The 20,667-nt window shown below is 37.6% G+C and overlaps 1 protein-coding gene across 1 annotated transcript; it reads right to left on the bottom strand.

The window, feature by feature from the left end:
- Window positions 1-270: 270 nt before the first annotated feature.
- Window positions 271-19,107, bottom strand: LOC109183787 (protein SLOW GREEN 1, chloroplastic-like). Its single transcript, XM_019333849.1, has 7 exons — window positions 18,955-19,107; window positions 17,374-17,692; window positions 14,852-14,905; window positions 13,223-13,254; window positions 7,727-7,733; window positions 2,745-2,747; window positions 271-1,140 (listed from the first exon to the last, which is right to left on the bottom strand). The coding sequence occupies exons 1-7, from the start codon at window positions 19,105-19,107 to the stop codon at window positions 416-418; spliced, it is 1,293 nt and encodes a 430-aa protein (XP_019189394.1). The 3' UTR covers window positions 271-415.
- Between the last annotated feature and the right edge of the window lie 1,560 nt (window positions 19,108-20,667).

Raw genomic sequence — 20,667 nt, 5'->3', positions numbered from 1 at the left:
TGTAGTCCCTTAATCGCTAAATCATCGATTTGGTCCCTGGAAATAACTGTTTTTAGTTGATTTGCCCCTTCCGACCGTTTCCCGTTGAGAATCCGGCGAATGCTCCGATTTGGCATGGGTAAGTTTGTCATTTCACATTTTGGTCCTATTCTTTTTGCCCTATTTAATTGGTTTAGTCTTCTTCTTCTTCAACGATACAAGAGATTGAACAGAGAGCATGTTTGAAGAGATTGAACAGAGAGAGTAGTACTCTACAATATGAAACCATAGAGAGTAGTACTATCACATATGCAAAACAATATATGTAAAGTATATGCTTGTCAATAACTCAACAGAGAAACTGCAGCATACCGTATCCCACAATAGGAACAGCTCAAACAGGCCAATTTGGGGCTCTGAATTAAACCGAAGCTTTTCATTTCTTGGACATTGCTATTTCGTTCTCCATTTTCTGTGCAAAAACCTTTGTTGCAATCATAGTTTCATCAAAGTATGTTGCATAAAGATGGCCCTTGGGCACCAATCTCCGGAACTTCTCGAAGTTCTTCTCAGCTTCATTGTTTTTCCTCAATAATGTGTATATGATCCCTTGGCATATGTATGGTCTAAAGTCCCTGGGCTCCTCCTTCACCAATTCCTGATAAACCTTCAAAGCCTCATCATGCTTTCCTTCAATCACCCGAATTTGCGCCTCCAAAAGCTTGAAATCCCTAAATTCTGCCTTCTTGCCTTGCTTCTTACACAGCTTCATCCCCTCATCGATTCTTTTCTCGATTTCCTTCAAATCCTGGGTCGATTTGGACTCGGATGCAGCCATTACCAGTCCGTGATAAGCCTCAACCCTAAAAGGGTCCTTTGCCAGAATCTCATTGAATCCATTTTTCGCCGTTTCCACCTCTCCACTGTAAGCATACAAATGGGACTTCAGCAACGGCCACTCCGTATCGCTCGGGTCAATCTCCATCAATCGATCGATAATGCCAATAGCTTCTGCAATTTTCCGGCTCTGGATCTTCATCTCCATCAAACTCCTTAACGCTCCAACATCGTTTGGATTCAATAGCAAATTCTCTTCCAGAACTCTCTCTTTATCCTCGTCGGAAAACGCGGTCTCCACGGCGGCCGGGGCTGAAACGGGGGCTCCAGAACTCTCTCTTCCTCAAATCTGCTCTCTGTTCAATCTCTTCAAATCTGCTCTCTGTTCAATCTCTTCAAACCTACTCTCTGTTCAATTTCTTGTATCGTTGAAGAAGAAAAAGACTAAACCAATTAAATAGGACAAAAAAAAAATAGGACCAAAATGTGAAATGACAAACTTACCCATGCCAAATCGGAGCATTCGCCAGATTCTCAACGGAAAACGGTCAGAGGGGGCAAATCAACTAAAAACAGTTATTTCAAGGGACTAAATCGATGATTTAGCGATTAAGGGACTACATTGATATTTCGCTAAAAATTGAGGGACCAAATCGTTGATTTTCCCTAAAAAATTTATTATTTTCTTTGTTTTTTCCTCTCAGTTAAATTCATTTTCTTTACCAGAAATGTATAATATATATAAACTTTCATATGCATCTTGAGAGTACTGAATTGTTCCATTTCAAGCAAATTGAGAAGAATTACAGACCAAACAGTAGCACACTACAATCACACAACAATATGACAATTGTAAAAACAGTAGAGAAACACAACAAAAACTACAACCATATAATAAGAGAAACTATTTTGCTTCAAGATTGCTGAATTATTGCTTCATCTAACTGGTCCTTCTTGATTATTGTACCTCCACCACCTTCAGTTTCCAAGTACTAATCGCCGCACAAGCCATCGAGGTTTTCCATACTTTAATATGAGATATCCTATGGCAATACCAAAGGGTATGCCACAACAGTATCCAACAGCAAGACTTTGCCAGCCAAATCCAATCCCAAAATGTTGTGAATCCTCCACATTTGGCGCTTGCCCTTCAACTCTGCCTTTGCATTGTATAGTTAGGGGAAATCCGCAGAGAGCTGTGTTTCCCAAATAGGAAATGTTGGTAAATGTGTCAAATTGTGAGCCACAAGGTATAGGACCAGAAAGATGATTATAAGAAAGATTCAATACAGCAAGAAATGTTAATGACTTTGAAAGTTGTTTAGGAATCACACCCACTAGTTGGTTCGATGACAGATCTAGAACCTCAAGAACGGTAAAATTACCCAGTGATGATGGAATATCACCAGTGAGTTGGTTGTGTGACAGATTGAGAAACCGGATGAGACAAAGCCGTCCTAAAGATTTTGGAATCTCGCCATGGAAGAAGTTATTGGATAAATCAAGGTATGTGCAAATATTATAATGCAACACCTGAAGCTCTATCCCTTTCCACACCAGGCTTATTGAACGATCATAATAATCCAACACTTCACCATAATTTGCATGTTGCATGGCTTCAAAATTCTCCATATAATGTCTTGGCAAAGGACCAGTGAACTCATTTTGTGAGATATCAAATATATGTAACTTTGGGAATGGAAGTGAAGTGTTAGAAGAGCATATATCACCATAAAAGTGATTAGATCTCAACACAAGAACACGCAAATTTGTAAGAGTATCTAACCAATGAGGGAATGAGTCACTTAAATTGTTATTTCCAAGATCTAGAACCTCAAGAGAGCTGCAATTTACCAGGCCTTGAGGCAATAGCCCTTCCATGTGATTTCCATTCAAATTCAAATACAGCAAGCTGTTTGTCTTTGTGCATGCTCCTGGAATAGTTCCCTGAAATTGATTTCTAGCTAAATTTATAACCATAAGTTCCTTGCTGAAGTTCTCCAAACACAAAGGCAGTGGACCATGTAAATAGTTATTGGATAGATCAAGAAATTGCAGGGAACTCAAACTACACAACCATGTCCCTATTCCATAAATCAAACTGGAATTTGTTTTTTGATTTACGGCATGCCTAAGGGTTGGAGTTGGAGTTATCATACCTCTAAGATGGTTGTTTGAAACATCTAACAATTTCAAAATTTTCATTTTTCCCATGCATTGTGGAATAGCACCTACCAAACCATTGATGGATAAAAATAGAATTTCCAGAGAGCTTTTAAGATTGCATAGCGTTTCTGAAATATTACCTTGCAGCATATTGGATGTCAGAGAAAGGGATCTCAATGAGGTTAAATTTCCCAAGCATTGAGGAATCAAACCACTTAAAGAATTGTAAGGTAAATAGAGTTCCTCAAAGGATTGAAGATTACAAAGTGTACTGGGAATGTTTCCTTGCAGCATGACAGAGCTTAGATGAAGATATCTCAGTGAGGATACATTTCCCAAACATTGAGGAATTAGTCCTCTCAAAGTATTGTAAGATAAATCAAGACCCTCAAGGGAGTGAAGTTTGCAAAGTGATCCAGGAATGCTTCCTTGCAACATGTTGGAGTCGAGATAAAGATATCTCAATGAGGTTGCATTTTCCAAATATTGAGGAATCAGACCGCTCAGACTATTGTTAGATAAATAAAGGTGCTCTAGGGAGTAAAGTTTCCAAAGTGCTCCAGGAATATTTCCTTGTAACAAGTTGGAGATGAGAGAAAGATATCTCAATGAGGATACATTTCCCAGACATTGAGGGATTAGACCACTCAAAATATTGTAAGATAACTCCAGAACCTCAAGGGAGTGAAGTTTACAAAGTGTTCTAGGAATGTTTCCTTGCAACATGTTGGAGTAGAGAGAAAGATATCTTAATGAGGTTGCATTTTCCAAACATTGAGGAATTAGACCACTCAAAGTATTGATAGATAAATAAAGAACCTCAAGGGAGTGAAGTTTGCAAAATGCTCCAGGTATACTTCCTTCTAGAATGTTGGAGTCTAGATAAAGATATCTCAGTGATGTTGCATTTTCCAAACATTGAGGAATCAGACTCCTCAAACTATTGCTAGATAAATAAAGGCCCTCTAGGGAGTGAAGTTTGCAAAGTGTTCCAGGAATATTTCCATGCAACATGTTGGAGTAGAGAAAAAGATATCTAAGTGATGTTACATTTCCCAGACATTGAGGAATTAGATCACTCAAAGTATTGTTATTTAAAATGAGATACTCAAGGTAGGACAAATTGCAAAGTGCTCGAGGAATATTTCCTTTCAACATGTTGGAGTCGAGAAAAAGATATCTCAGTGAGGTTGCATTTTCCAAACATTGAGGAATCATGCCACTCAAAGTATTGTTAGATAAATGAAGAGCGTTAAGGGAGTGAAGATTGCATAGAATTTCTGGAATATTTCCATGCAACATGTTGGAGCTGAGATCAAGATTAGTCAGTGAGCTTAAATTTCCAATTGTAGGAGGTAGTGACCCATAGAAATTGTTTTCACTTAGGTCAAGTCGTTTAAGCTTGGATAGCTTGACTAAACTTGTTGGAAATGGCCCCTGGAACAAATTCAACCCACAATCAAAACTTTGAAGGTTGCTCAAATTGGAGAATATTGCTTCTGGAATTTGGCCAGTCAAAGAATTGGCATATAGGGAGATGGAAGTAAGGTGTTGAAGATAGCTTATTTTGGAGGGAATAGTACCACAAAGAGAGTTTCCTCCCAGATTCAAGAAACGGAGCTTTGTTAATCTTCCAATCTCTGATGGTATAAAGTTTACAAAATGATTCAAACTGAGATCCAAGAAAACAAGTTGGGAGAGGTTAGCAATAGCATATAGAACTGATCCAGTGAAGTTGTTATTATAGAGACTAAAACCGGTGAGGTTTGGAAATGAAAGGAAATGAAGGCCTTCAAGTGTACCTGAGAGGTTGAAATTGTCCAGTTTTATCTTATAAACAGCTCCAGCATTGTTGCAAGTGATACCCGTCCAGTTCCAGCAAATGTTGTCAAGATTATCAATAGACCAAGAATGAAGAACAGCAGTATTGAAATCAAGGGTGTTCTTCCATTTGAGAAGGGCTCTTCCCTGAGTTGTTTCAGAAGTTGCAGTCTCCAAAGGCAGTGAAAAGAGAAGAAGAAAATGAAAAACAATAGAGAGGAATATTTGAGAAGTGGCCATCTATAAGATCACTATGTTGATTAATAAGTTGTGGGGTGGTGTAGGTGAATATGTAATGTAGGCTATTTATATAAGTGGCAGTGGGAGTATGTATTAGTAATAAGAAAATTAACATCCGAAAGCTATAAAAATTAAAGAAAGAAAACAAATACATTATTTTAACTCCTGACTAGGACTATGTGGTCCAATGGTATCCGGGTTGGACTTGCATTTGGAAGGTTGTAAGTTCGAGCCTTAGTGGAGGCGTTATTAGCTCTTTGTGTTTCAGTAGGTTGAGAAAGTATATGAACAGATACTACAATCTAATAGAGCTAGTAGCATTCAATTCGAGCTGTTCGATCTATTCAGATGACTGCAATTGATTCTTAATTTTTCTTACAATAGTTTGTTAAATAAATTTAAAATTATCCCATTTTAATAAATAATGTCTGAAAGTACCTTGTTTTGGGGGAACGACTCGTATAATTTGCAAGTCAAGGAAGTACGAATTCTGCAGTTAATTACGGCATGAAATCCGTAAGAAACACGTTGTCAATCATTGCCTGTTTTTGCATGTAAATTGCGGAGGATGAGTGCGTTTAGGGGGCAAGGTAAGTGTTACGTTACCGGCAAATTATTGTTTGTACCATAAAAGAAAAACATTTTCAATATACTAAAAGTATATTATTTGTGTATTGAATAAATACATTATACAAAATAATGTATATATGTTAGTACCCAAATAATATATTTTTGTTGAATATAAAATACATTTTTAATATACTAAAAATATATTATTTTTGTACTCAGTGTATATTATTTAATAGTAAACAAAATAATTCACTTTATGTACACAAATAATATATTTTTTATTCATGATTCACACAGGTGTATAAACCATGGTCTACTCAATAATACTCTAGGAAGGCAAATTTTACTGTGGACCATGATCCATGTAGTAGTGTAATCCATAAAGTAAATATCATTCTAATTACACTTTAGTTTCATTTGACAATATTGCTCTGTTTTTCAATTTCATTTTCTACACATACTATTTCATTATAGCAATACCAAAGTATCATTTTAATTCTATTACAGTTTCATTTGACAATATACATTATCGTATGAGCTTTATTTTCTAGTTTCATTTTCCACACACACTAATTTAATTATAATAATGCTAATGTATTATTTTAATTACACCCTAAGTTCATTTGATAATATATGTTATTGTATGGCTCTGATTTTAGTTTCATTCTCCACACACACTAGTATCATTTTAACAACATTAAAGAATCATTTTAATTATACTATAGTTTCATTTGACAATATACGTTACTGAATGAGCTTTGTTTTTTAGTTTCATTTCTTTACGAGTTAATACCTCCAATAGTCCTCTGAGTATTAGCGATTTACCAGTTGTAGTCATTCGAGTTGTAAATGACCTCCAATGGTCCTCCATGTTTTAAAAAATAACCACATGTGGTCCTAATTCTTATTAAAATAAAAAAAATAAAAAATAAAAAAAAAACCGAGTTTAAAATGACCACGAGACGTCCTAAAAGGACCACGGGTGGTTATTTTTTAAAACATGTAGGGCCATTGGAGGTCATTTAAATCTCGGATGACCACAACTGGTAAATCGCTAATACTCGGAGGACCATTGGATGTATTATCTCTTTTCTTACATACACTAGTTTCATTTTAGTAACACTAAAGTATCATTTTAATTCTACTACATTTTCATTTGACAACCATGGTACACATAGCACTATGGACTATGGTCCACTGTATAACAACCCCTTTAAGGAATGGGTTATCTCATTTGTTATTCTTATTAGGACTCTATGTATTTGAGTTAGATAAATTATGACTCCCTATCCCAGTCTCATTGAGACTCTCCCTTTATATATACTTGTAATCTGTACATTTGTAATTACATTACTAAATACAATTCTATTAGTTCTCATCTGGTATCAGTTAAGCTAGGGTTTCTTTCCAATGGCTGACGGAGCTGTTGACTCTTCAAAATGGACTGTTTCTAATATTGTTATCTCTTCGGTCACATCGACCATGAATTCTTTGTCCACCGCTCACCACTTTATCAGTATCAAACTGACCTATAAGAACTTCCTGTTTTAGAGAGCCCATGTTGTTCTTTTTCTTGATAGTCATGATTTAATGGGGTTCATTGATGGTACGAACCCATGTCCGCCGGCTTTGCTTTCCTGCGGTGAAAACAGTACGCCGGCACAACCCAATCCCGCGCATCGCACCTGGGTTCGACAGAATCAGGCCCTCCTGTCGATGCTTATGTCAACACTATCCAATGAGGTGATGCCGTTGGCCATCGGTCATCAGACTAGCCAGGTGGTTTGGACTGTCATCGTCAGCTCCCTCGCGTCGTCGTCTCACTGTCGCGACTTGAACCTACTCGGCCAGTTGTAGTCGCTTCACTAAGGAGATGCGTCTGTTGTCGATTAAATTGGAAAAGCAAGGATTTTGGTTGAAGAGCCTACCCTCGCCGGCCTGCCGTTGTCTCTCGAGGAACAGAATCTTTACGTTCTCTGAGGGTTACGGCCTGAGTTCCGGGGGTTCACATCTTCCCTCAATGTTCACGGCCAGCCTGTCACGCTCCATGAGCTCGCCGATCTTCTTTGTGCAGAGGAATTCATGACGAGTGGTTGTCCAGGCGGTGGCTCGCCGACGGCCTTTACGGCATAACGTGGAGGAGGCTCCCTGTCTCGTGGTGGAGGCAGTCGCAACTCCGGGCAGAGCAACGACCAGTCCGGTCAGCCGCGCGGTGGTGGCGACGATCGGAATTGTGGCGGTGGACGACGTGGCGGCAGCAGGAATGGTAATTGACAGCCTAAATGTCAATTGTGTAGGGTGTTTGGTCATACTGCGGTCACGTGTCATCTCCGATATGCCAAAGATCCTCAGGCTAATATAATATATCAAGAACCTCATTCAAATTCTCAAGGGTCTCATACTTGGTTTCTAGACACAGGTGCAACCAATCATGCTACCCAAGACATAGCTATTCTTTCTATCTCGGAGGAGTACAATGGTAATGACACTTACATGTCGCTGACGGTATGGCTTTATCTATTAGTCGTGTTGGTCATGCTACTTTTAATACCCCTTTTAGATCTTTTCAATTGTCTAATATCCTTCATGTTCTTTGTTTGTCTACATCATTATTATCAGTCAAAAAATTTGCGTCAGATAATAAAGTGTTTTTTTATTTTCACCCACTTTTTTTTTTTTTTTTGTGAAGGATATCAAAACTAATGAAACTCTTCTACGGGGCAATAGCTCTGGGGGACTTTACAAGCTTCCCATTCCAAGTTCATCTCATACTGCATTTCTTTTAGCTCGAGCCTCCGCGTCAGTCTGGCATGATCGTTTGGGTCATCCACACCATCGTGTTCTTAGTCAGATTCGTTCGTCTTGTTCGGTTAGTGGGCCTAGAAATATTATTCGATGTACTTCTGGTCTATGTAATGCATGTCAACTAGGGAAATCTGCACGTTTTTTCTTACCACGTGTTGAGTCTTCTAGTTCATGTATTCTTGATTTAGTTTATACAGACATTGGGGGACCACCTCCCATGCTCTCTAATAATGGTTATCGTTACATCGTTATTTTCATTGATGACTACTCTCGTTACACTTGGTATTCCCCTATGGCACAAAAATATGATCTGTATGCAATTTTTGATAAGTTTCGTGCTATGGTTAAGCGATCCTTCAATCGTAAGATTACATCCATACAGCCTAATCTAGGAGCTGAATATAAAAAGTTACATTCCACCTTAGCTCAACTAGGCATTATTCATAGAGAATCTTGTGCATACACTCATGAACAAAATGTTCTCGTTGAAAGAAAGCATAGACACACTGTTGAAACAGGTTTAACTCTCTTAAGTCGTGCTTCTGTTCCTTCTAAATTTTGGGATTTTGCATTTGAGACTGCGATTTATTTATTTAATAGGATGTCATCTACTGTGTTAAATAAATTAAGTCCTCATCTTTTGTGGCATAAATCCCCTCCTACATATTCTTTTCTTCGTGTCTTTGTGTATTTATGCTATCCTTATTTACGTCCCTACAATCGTCACAAAATGTCTTACAGATCTTCACATTGTGTCTTCCTACGCTATCCTGAGTCATTTAGGGGGTATAGGTGCATGGACTTATAAACTAACAAGATATATGTATGCAGGCATGTTCGGTTTGATGAAGGAGTTTTTCCTTTCAGTGTTATAAGTGTTTTGCAGGCACCTCTGGTTCAGAAAAATCAACCATGGGCAAAATCTGTGCTCGTTCCTGTCCCGCCCACTACTACGGTTTAGCCCGCACTGCTCGAACCGGCCCCGGCTCACACTGAACTGCCGGAACCTGCTTAGGCCGAGCACGCTAAACCCACTGAAGCGGTGGTGCCACCCAACCCCGAGGTCGGCCTAGGGGGCGGTCCATGAAGTCCATGGTCCGATCGCACACCATGGATACTCGGAGCCGTTCTCAAGCTCATCTTTTGGCTCTCTCTGCTCAAGTTTGTCCTACTAAACCCACTTGTTATATACATGTAGTAAAACACGGTGACTGGCGCAAGGCAATAGACGAAGAGTTTAATGCACTTCTTCAGAATGAGTCTTGGTGCCTTGTTCCATCACAGATAGATATGAATGTTATTGGGTGCAAATGTTTTTTTGCACAAACAGGAATGATGATAGATCAATTGAATGGCACAAAGCAAGGTTAGTAGCCAAATGATTTAATCAAGTACCTGGACAGGATTTTTTCGACGCATTCAACCCAGTGGTCAAACTCATAACTGTCAGGTTACTTCTATCTTTAGCTATATTCTGCGGTTGAGTTGTTAAGTAGCGTGATGTGCACAATGCCTCTTTGAATGGGAAATTATCTGAAATTGTTTATATGAAGCAGCCACCTGGGTATAATGATAACCAGTTTTCCAATCATTTTTGCCTGTGGAAACATTCTTTATATAGATTAAAAAAGGCCCCAAGAACTTGGTTTAATCGCTTGCATGTGTTTCTTTTTTATATATATATATATATATATATATATATATATATATATATATATATATATATATATATATATATAGATTTTGAATCCGGTGCACACCCCCTAGTCAGCCGAGCCCGTGAGCACAGTCCCTGATCGTTGATTTTAATTTTTGGACGATTCAGATGTTTGGTTATTTAAACTCACGTGCGCTTGGTGTGTAGTTAGGCAGGGGCGTTTTTGTATTTTCTCTTTGTATTTAATATGACATCTCGTTTGTTTCGCCGGTTAATTTGCGCGTGGATGTAGTCATAATAGGTAGTTCTTTTTGTTTCTCTCTCCTTGTTATCGATTTATAATCAAAAAACGCAGCCTCCTCGTCTCTCCCGCCTGCTCTTCTTCCTATCATCTCTTCCCTCCGGTACACAGGTGTTCCGAGCGTTCTCCATGGCCGGTTCCAGTAGGAGGCCGTCTAAGCGGCTTAGGGGCACCTCTTCCGCTTCTAGTTTAGGTATTTTTTTTCTCCGTTTCCTTCTATCCTTTTTCTCCTCTTTCGTTGTTTGTTTTGGGGTTTTATTTTCCAGAGGTTTGTGGGTTGGCTAGTGTTCAATAGTGGTTTGGGGTTTTTGTATTTTTCTCGCGGTGTTGTGCTGATGATTTTTTTGTTTTTTTTGTTTTTTTTGGGGGGTTTTACCGGTGTGTTTGTTGGTCGGTCGTCAATCGTTAGGGTTTTGGGAGGGGGGGTGCGGCGGGTGTGATGGTGGAAGGGGTACGATTTCTGGGTTAGGGTTTTTTTTTTTTTTTTTTTTTTTTTTTTTTTTTTTTTTTTTTTTTTATATTCTCTAAACGTAAGGGGTCTTGGTCTGGGTGGTACATGGGGTGTTGGGTTTTTCTTACAGTGGGTATTGTTTTTCGTGGGGGGTGTTGGCGGTGTAGGAATACTTGCTTGTGTGATTTATTCTGTTTTTTTTTTCTCTGGCCGCCATTGATGAGCAGCTTGTATAGTTTCATCTTTTGCAATTTTTAATTATTGTTGTATTTTTTGTGTTGAAAATTGTTTGAATTTCAGTGCTGTTTATTATTTTTATTTTATTGTTTTGAGCTTTTGCCGTGGTATAGTGGGTGCTTGGGTTGGTTTGTGCGTAGAACGTGTTCGTCCTTCTCTCGCCGGTTTCATCTCACCTAACTATCTCCGGACATCACCGTCTCTCTATGTCTCTGTAATACCGTTTCTTTGACAATTTACTTAACATCATCATTTCGCACAATTCATCTAAACTCACCATTTCCGGACATCACCGACGCTCTAAATCTCTCTGTATTACCGTGTCATCGTCTGTTCAGTACCCACTCTCAAAACATCAATAATCAACTGATCTTCTCAACACAAGCAAATTTTGAAGTTCATACGAAGGAGTGTATGTGTTCTCTTACTTCCATTTATTGATGTTGCTTATTATTTATGTATAATAACAGTGTTCATTAGATCCATATTTTAGATCGTTATAATCTTCATACTTATTTCTAATATTTAGTATTCTAAGTTTGATTAATAATGCATGCAATGAAATCCTTTGCTTTTGCTTCTATTTTCGTAGATCTAAGAACTAAATCATTATATTGAAAAAAAATTCTCTTTTATTAGAAATCTACAATTTGAAATTAGAGAGTGTTTATATTCGTATTTGCAAAATAGACTATATTTAAATAGGGAAAAAGTAAGAATTTGAATTGTAGTTTGATTAATATGCTTGTGCTTTTTCAGATTGTCAGTGGAACTGATGAGTTTTTTCAGATTATTAATGATAGCTGCTATCATTAAACATTGCATCACAGTCTTCATTATGTATGTTCTATGAGTTTTAACTTGTACAGATCATATTGAAGCATATGAGTTTTTTTTTTTTTTTTTTTAATTTTTCTGGTGGTTTTTTTTTTTTTTTTCCGGTGTGGTTCATCATTCCATTTTTATTTTGAGGAGTTTGCCTATTCTAATCTTTTGTATTTTATAAATTGTTGGTGTGTTGTTTGTTTGCAAAAGTGTTATTTGCATTATTGTTTTAGTATGTGCACAATATTTTGTTAGGGGTGAAAGGTATGAGGCTTCAAATGTGTGGGTATATGACCTGTGATAGGTTTTGTTCTTTATGTTGGTGACGTTGTTACTTTTCATATTATTTATGTTTACGTTTAGGTTTTTTATTTATTTTTAATTGTTTATGATTTTTTCAGACAATCTCAGCCAATTTTTGTCTTACTGTATCTTTTTTTTTTTTTTTTAATGAAAGTCATTTCCACAGTAGGTGAATGGCGTCTGGGGTTTGATTTTTTTGCTTGGGTAAATGCATATGGGTCCAATAATTTGTGTGTTTGGGTTTGGAGTTTGTAATCTGCATTGTGGTTTTGTTTTTCCTGTTTTTTTTCGTTTTAGGTTGGTGCGCTACTGGTTTTGGGTGGGGTGGTTGTTGCGTTCTAGTTTGTTACCCTGTGCAAGTTAGGGTAAAGTGTTGTTGGTATTTGCTACTGCTGGTTTTGTTGTCGGTTTTGCATTTATGTTGGTGCACCACTAGTATTGGGTTGGTGCGTGTTTATTGTTTTTTTTTTTTTTTTTAAGGATTTTTTGGGCTTGTGCAGTTAGGTTGGTGCGCTACTGGTATTGGGTCGGTGCGTGTTTATTAATTTATTTATTATTTGTTAGGAGTTCGGGGGTACCGCGGCTACGGGTGGTGGTTTGTGCGTATTAGTTTGTTACCGTGTGCAAGTTAGGGGTAAAGTGTTGTTGGAAATTGCCACTGCTTGTTTTGTTGTTATTTTTGCTTTTAGGTTGGTGCGCCACTAGTATTATGTTGGTGCGTGCTTATTGTTTTTTTTAGTGGTTTTTCTGGGGTTCCATAGTTAGGTGTGGTGGTTTGTGCGTAGTAGTATATTACCGTGTGCAAGTTAGGGTTTAGTTTAGTTGTTAATTGACACTACTGTTTTTTTTTTTTCTTTTTACATTTAGGTTGGTGCACTACTTTTGTTGGGTCGGTTCTTGTTTATTTATTTATTTATTTATTCTTTCTTAGGAGTTTGGGGGGTACCGTGGCTACGGGTGTTGTTTTGTGCGTATTAGTTTGTTGCCGTGTGCGAGTTAGCGGTAAAATTTTGGTGCTAATTGGCACTACCGGTTTTTGGATTGCTTTCTTTATCTTGGTTCCTTAGTTTTATAATGCCTTTTTTTTTTAAAGACAGACATATCGACAGTAGGGGGATGCAGTTTTGGGTTTGAATATGCATTTTTTTTTCATTTTTTTTTATCGTTACTCTGATTAATTCTTGCCATTCTCAGGTGATGTTCCGGTTGAGCCGGTAGTTGCTGTTGCGTGTGTGCCGGTAGTTGCTATAGCGGTTGTGCCGGTAGGTGTTGGCAATGTGGTCGCACCTTTGCTACAGGCTGATGATGCCGAAGTTCCAGTGTGGCGGCTCGTGGAAGACTGTAATTAAATACTCAATTTTTGACATTGTTTCCTCACATTAAAAAATGTTTTTTTGTGACTTTGTTTTGTGTTCTTAGATGTTTGTTTGATTTATGTTTTTTCACATCAACATTGCATGTTACAGATATTTCCCGTATTTCAATTGTAGTGTGTGATTTTTTTTTCCCCTTCGTTTTTTTTAAAAGTTCGTGCAAACATGGTTGCCATGGGGTAAAAAATCCAAATCAGAGGAATAACACCTACACTGTAACAGTTGTATGCACTAACTTTGATCCTCTTATGCTAACATCGGTACATGCATGCATCAGCATCCGCGCTATGCATAGACTGATGTCCTATTGCGCTACACAGACTGATGTCGAATAAACGGTGCGTGTTACAGATGTATCCAGTACTCAATTACATTTTTGGTAATCTTTTTTTTTTTTTTTTTTTTTTTTTTTTAAACTTCTTGCTCATGTTTCACTTGGAACACGCTATCGCTGGTATTCTTTTACGCACACGCTTTAGCCCCTCCCGCGCACTGGGGCATGTCACTTGTATTTTAGCTTGCAAACAATTAAACCATATCCACTTAGTAGTTAACCATCATTTAGTCACTCCAAGTATACATATCACCAAACAGGGGGGGGGGGGGGGGGAATGCATCTTAAATTTGAGAACCTTTACGCACATGTAGAAGTTTCACGCACATGCTTATGGAATTTTTTTTTAAACCACTTAAACTATGAAACATCAGCCTCATGTTAGTTTTCACACACAGCCATATTTTATTCCACAATTTTTTACATTATGTCCTCACTGTGAGTCATGTCTTGAGGTACATCATTTTTTTTTGTCTGTGTGTGGGTTTGATTTTTGCTTTTTCAAATAAATGATGCGTGTTACGTGGGTGGGAAAAATGCATGGTAGAACTGAAATCTGTACGCACATGCTATAGAAGCTTTCACACACAAGCTCATGTTATTTTTTTAAAAATCACTCAGTCCCGCATGCACAGACTTACCCCTACATTTAGCTCATCTAACCAAACAAACAACAAATTTAATACAGGAAAACGATTCCCTCCTCATACGCAGCTATAATGCACAGACTATTCTAAGTCGACGCACCCGGCCCCTAAACTTCCGTTTTATATACACGATGTAATAAACCCGGGAGGGTTACACAAGCTAATATGCAACCACGCTACCACCTATATGCTGCTTACTGAGGCACACAAACAACCCTAACTTATAGTTCGTTCGACACAACAACAAAAATCTAAGAAAGGAAAAACCCGACAATGCACTGGCCTATACACGCTTATGCACCTACCTGTGCTAGTACCAGCCATTATTGAAGTGTGATCCTTGGTTGCCTCTGTACTGCCTATACACGTGTTTTTTTTAATACGTCTATGCAGAACATTTAACAATCGATGTCCTCAATTACCATTCATAATATCCCTAATTTAATGTTTAAGATTCCATTACTATTATATCCATAAATAAATAAATAACTACAATTACAATTTAATCCTTTTGATTATTATATATCCTTAATTACTTTAACAATCTCTAATAATCTTAACCATTGATGAAAAATTAATCAAGGGATATCATGAGTTCTCATGAACTCATTTATCATAGGGGTGCACCGGATTCGAAGCCTATATATATATATATATATATATATATATATATATATATATATATATATATATATATATATATATATATATATATATATATATATATATATATATATATATATATATATATATATATATATATATATATATATATATATATATATATATATATATATATATATATATATATATATATATATATATATATATATATATATATATATATATATATATATATATATATAGAGAGAGAGAGAGAGAGAGAGGTGCGTTTCTGTAAAAATCACTCTCCATGAAATAAATTAAGAATCAATCTGAATCGCCTATCTAAAAACATCTAATTCCAAACCCCCGGCCATCATTAAGTCTTTATTGTTTTCTGATCTTCTTGGCGCTACGTGGCCTAGATACTTGCAACAATTTACATCAATTAATTTTTAATTTCATCCAATTTTTAATTTGATTGTCGAAAGATTATGGATGTCAAATTCAGAAATGGAACAATCCAAAGTTGAGTAGTTAATGGGTTGACAATAAGGATGAGAATATAATTGTGTTGTATTCAATAATAATGTCTGAAAGTACATGAAGCGAATATATAGAGATGCTAGATAGAATCCTAGTCTAACACGAATAATATATTCCTAGTCTAATATGAAAAATAGAGTCCTAATACTCCCCTCAAGCACAAGTTTGGTCAGCCAAAACAATGAGCTTGGAACAGAGTAAATTAAAACGTACCGACGAAAGAGACTTAGTAAAAATATCCGCTATCTGATCTTTGATAGAAATTAAATTGACTTGTAATTCCTTCTTTGCTACTTTATCGCGAACAAAGTGGTAGTCGATCTCAATGTGTTTGGTGCGAACATGAAACATCGGATTAGCACAAAGATAAATAGCACCCAGATTATCACACCAGAGTTTGGGCACAGAAGGTGGCGCAAACCCGAGTTCCTACATGAGAGATACGAGCCAAGTAACATCTGCAGAAACATCAGCGAGTCCTTTGTATTCTGCCTCAGTTGAGGAAAGAGCCACAATACGCTATTTTCGACAAACCCATGAGACAAGATTGGTCCCCAAAAACACAGCAAAACCACTAGTAGATTTTCGATCATTAGGATTGCAAGCCCAATCGGAATCAGAATAAGCATGAATATCCAGAGCGGGAGAGGAAGTAATTTTAAGACCGAGATGTAGTGTCCCATTTACATACCGTAACACCCTCTTGAGAGCCGCCCAATCCGCAGTGGAGGGAGAGTGCATGTGCTGACACAAACGATTGACTGCATAGGAAAGATCATGACGAGTTACCGTAAGATATTGTAGAGCACCTACAAAACTGCGATACTGAGTGGGATCATCATATGGCACCATGACACCAGTCTCAGCCTTCGCGGTTGAAACCGGAGTGGCCACGGGCTTGCAATCAACCATACCTGCCCGTTTTAAAATATCCTTCATGTACCGTTGTTGAGACAGAAGCATGCCACCAGACAACGGAATAGTCTCAATACCCAGGAAAAAAGAGGGCACTCCCATATCACGAACTTTAAATTCAAGAGCCAACTTGTCAATAAGATCAGTCACATGAGCCGAATCAGAACCCATAACAAAAATATCATCCACATAAACCAGAAAATATAGACGAGTATTGCCATGTGAATATATAAATAAAGATATATCAGTCTTGGAAGGTGAGAAACCAACAGAAACCAGAAAATCATGCAAACGTGTGAACCAAGCACGGGGAACTTGTTTAAGCCCATACAAAGAACGTTGAAGGAGACAAACGTGCACGAGCATCATTTTGTCTTCATAGCCAGGGGCTGGCGCATATAAACTGTCTCAGCAAGATTTCCGTTTAGGAAAGCATTGTGTATGTCTAGCTGTCGAATAGTCCATCCACGAGAAATAGCTAGGGATAAGAGAAGACCTACCGTAGTCGGTTTAAAAACGGGACTAAAGGTCTCAAAGAAATCCTCACTAGCAATCTGATTGAATCCCTTGGCAACTAACCGAGCCTTGTAATGCTCAATCGAACCATCAGCCTTTCTCTTGGTTCTAAACACCCACTTACATCCAACTACATTCTTACCTGATTTAAAGGGAACAAGCCTCCATGTATTGTTGGGCACCAAGGCATTAAATTTCAAATCCATTGCATCCCGCCATTCAGGAAATTTAACCGCTTGAGTAAAACATGTAGGCTCAGGAGTAACAGCAGCAGATAAAGCAACATGATCATGTGGTCCCGAACTTCTCATATTCATTCCATGAGAGCGAACGGGTGAGGGCGCGGGACGAGACTGGCCATGAGGCTGGCCTCTTGGCCGAGGAGCCGGCTGGTCCGTGACTGTCCGCTCGGACTCGGTCACGGGCTCGGCAGTAGCAGGTTGCTGGCGGTGGTGGTCAGAAGCGGCTATGGGCGCGACAGGAGGGTCACGAGCCGTGACAATAGTCGGATCACCACCACAAACAATTGGTGCAACACCCCACGGCTCCGGGCGTGGTTTTGGAACCTGCGAATCCACCGAAGCAACAAAAAGAAAGATAGTCTCATCGAATCGCACATGGCGACAGATAAAAACCTTGTTACTGTTAGTGTCTAAACAACGATAGCCACGAAAAGATGGAGGATATCCTAGAAAGACATAAGGGGATGACCGAAACTGTAGTTTGTTGCGATTATAGGGACGCAGATTTGGAAAACATAAACACCCAAAAACACGAAGATATGAATAAGATGGCGGAGACCGATGCAAAAGATAATGAGGAGATTTATCAGATAAGACAGGAGTAGACATTTTATTGATTAGATAAACCGCAGTTTCAAAAGCATAATCCCAAAAACGAGACGAAACAGAGGATTGAGCCATTAATGCTAGTCCCGTTTCAACAACATGCCTATGCTTACGTTCTACCCTGCCATTTTGTTCATGAGTATACGCACAGGATTACCTGTGACGAATACCTAAGGACGTAAGAGTGGAACCAAGCTTTTTATATTCTCCCCCTAAATTAGATTAAAAAGAAATAATCTTGCGAGAAAAGGAACGTTCAACTAGTGACCGAAACTTATCAAATATAGCATACAAATCAGATTTAGCACGCATGGGATAATACCACATATAACGAGTGTAATCATCCACAAACAACACAAAATATTTAAAGCCAGACGCAGAAAGTAATGGCGCAGGGCCCCAAATATCTGAATAAATTAATTCCAAAGGATGCGTACTAGTAGTTTCGACACGAGACAAAGGAAAACGAGAAGATTTTCCTAATTGACAAGAGGAACAGACATTGGGAAGATCACTAGAATTAAATGTACCAACAGACGAAGGCGCTAAAATTTTACGTAAGACTCGAGAATGAGGATGCCCCAACCGCATGTGCCAAACGTAAGAGGAACGTGCAACAACAAATGCAGCAGGAGAAACAGAAGACGCAGGCCATGTATAGCGACCTCCAGACGCATGTCCCTTAAAAAGAACCTTCTTGGTCAAAATGTCTTTCACATAGAAACAAAGAGGGTGAAACTCAAAGAAAACATTATTGTCCTTTGCAAAGCGTTGGACAGATAATAGAGAAGAAGAGAGACCAGGGACATGCAAAACATCATGTAATTTAAAAGACATAGAATCAGTAGCTAATGAAGCAGAATCAACATTAACAATAGCTAAACTTGTACCATTGCCGACTCGCAGAGTCTCCGGGCCATCATAACTTGTCGCAGAAGTCATCAAACAAGAATCAGGCGTAGCACGATGATTTGTAGCACCAGTGTCAGGGAACCACTAATGAGGACAGTTGGAATCACCGTTATCACCAGAGATGGCCACATTAGCCTGAAAACCCGGAGCCCTTGAAAAACGCCGAAAAAAGTTGGCTCTCGTGTGACCAAAACATTCACAAATTTGACAAGGATCATCATAGCGCCAAAAACAATTGGCTCCCGTGTGACTAAAACGGTTACAAATTTGACACGGATCATAACGCCAAAAATAATTGGCTCCCATGTGGTCGAAACCTTTACAAATTTGACACGGATCATCAATGTCACGTCGTTGACCGAACCGCTTCTCATACGGTGTATCTTGGTTCGATGCCATCGGCTACTGCTACGAAGTGAGGAACATGGATGTTGGAAAAGAAAACCCTAGCTAACTGATACCATATGAGAATATAATTGTGTTATATTCAATAATAATGTCTGAAAGTACAGAGAGAGAATATATAGAGATGCTAGATAGAATCCTAGTCTAACACGAATAATATAGTCCTAGTCTAATATGAATAATAGAGTCCTAATAATAAGAATAAGGACATTCCAACCTGTTCACAAGAATGGAGAAGTTTTAATGGCTATAAGTGGAGCTTCTTTTTCACTTTTGATCCACAACTATTAAATTATTTTTATATTTGATCTTCAATTATTAATATTTTTATATTAGATCCTACGACTTCTAATGTCTTGTCTCATTTGGTGAGTAGTTATGTTGTGCATCCGTATGCACCATGCATGGCGCATACGGATGCAAAAACGACGTCGTTTTATTAAAAACGCGCGTCTCCCCTTAAAAAAAAAGTCAGGTTCGATTCTCAGCAACAACATTATGTTGTTCATTCATTCTGGAATTTTAGTTCATAGATTATGAAATTTTAGTTCATTGATTCTGGAATTATAGTTCATCGATTCTGGAATTGTAGTTCATCGATTCTGAAATTTTAGTTCATAGATTTTGGAATTTTAGTTCATTCATTCTGAAATTTTTAGTTCATAGATTAGATTATGAAATTTTAGTTCATAGATTATGGAATTATAGTTCATCGATTCTGAAATTATAGTTCATTGATTATGAAATTTTAGTTCATATGTTGTTGCTGTGAATCGAACCTGAAATTTTTTTTTTAAGGAGAGATGCGCGTTTTTAATAAAATGACGTCGTTTTTGCATCCGTATGCACCATACATGGTGCATACGGATGCACAGCATAATTTGCCTCATTTGGTCCTCCGACTTAAATGAGGATGTTGTTACAACATATATTAGTAATACCATGGTCAAATTAAAGGATAAGGCTATTATCTGAGTTACGTAAAAGAAAATTAATTCTTTTTATATATTCATACAACATAATTTGAATTATTTTAAATTAAGAGTATAATATGCATGTTTATAAACTTTAGGAACAATCGGTTGCTACTATTATTTCATGCTAGTTTAAGAACAATATATTTCTAATCCATTCATTTAGCTAAATCAATTGTTGAGGACAGATAAAAAAAAATAAAGGAAAATTTTTTTAATAATTATAAAATTGACTCGTGTTTATTTTACTAAAACAATTGATAACCATGATTGTAGCCATCATCTTATATGGAATGGGTTGTTTTCATTTACATCAATCCCTATATATATATATATATATATATATATATATATATATATACACACGCATTTCAATGAGAACCATTAAAATTAAAAACCAAT

The sequence above is a fragment of the Ipomoea nil genome, unplaced genomic scaffold (assembly GCF_001879475.1).
Source record: "Ipomoea nil cultivar Tokyo-kokei standard unplaced genomic scaffold, Asagao_1.1 scaffold1179, whole genome shotgun sequence".
NCBI lineage: Eukaryota > Viridiplantae > Streptophyta > Magnoliopsida > Solanales > Convolvulaceae > Ipomoea > Ipomoea nil.
This window is presented reverse-complemented; position numbering and strand designations above follow the sequence as displayed.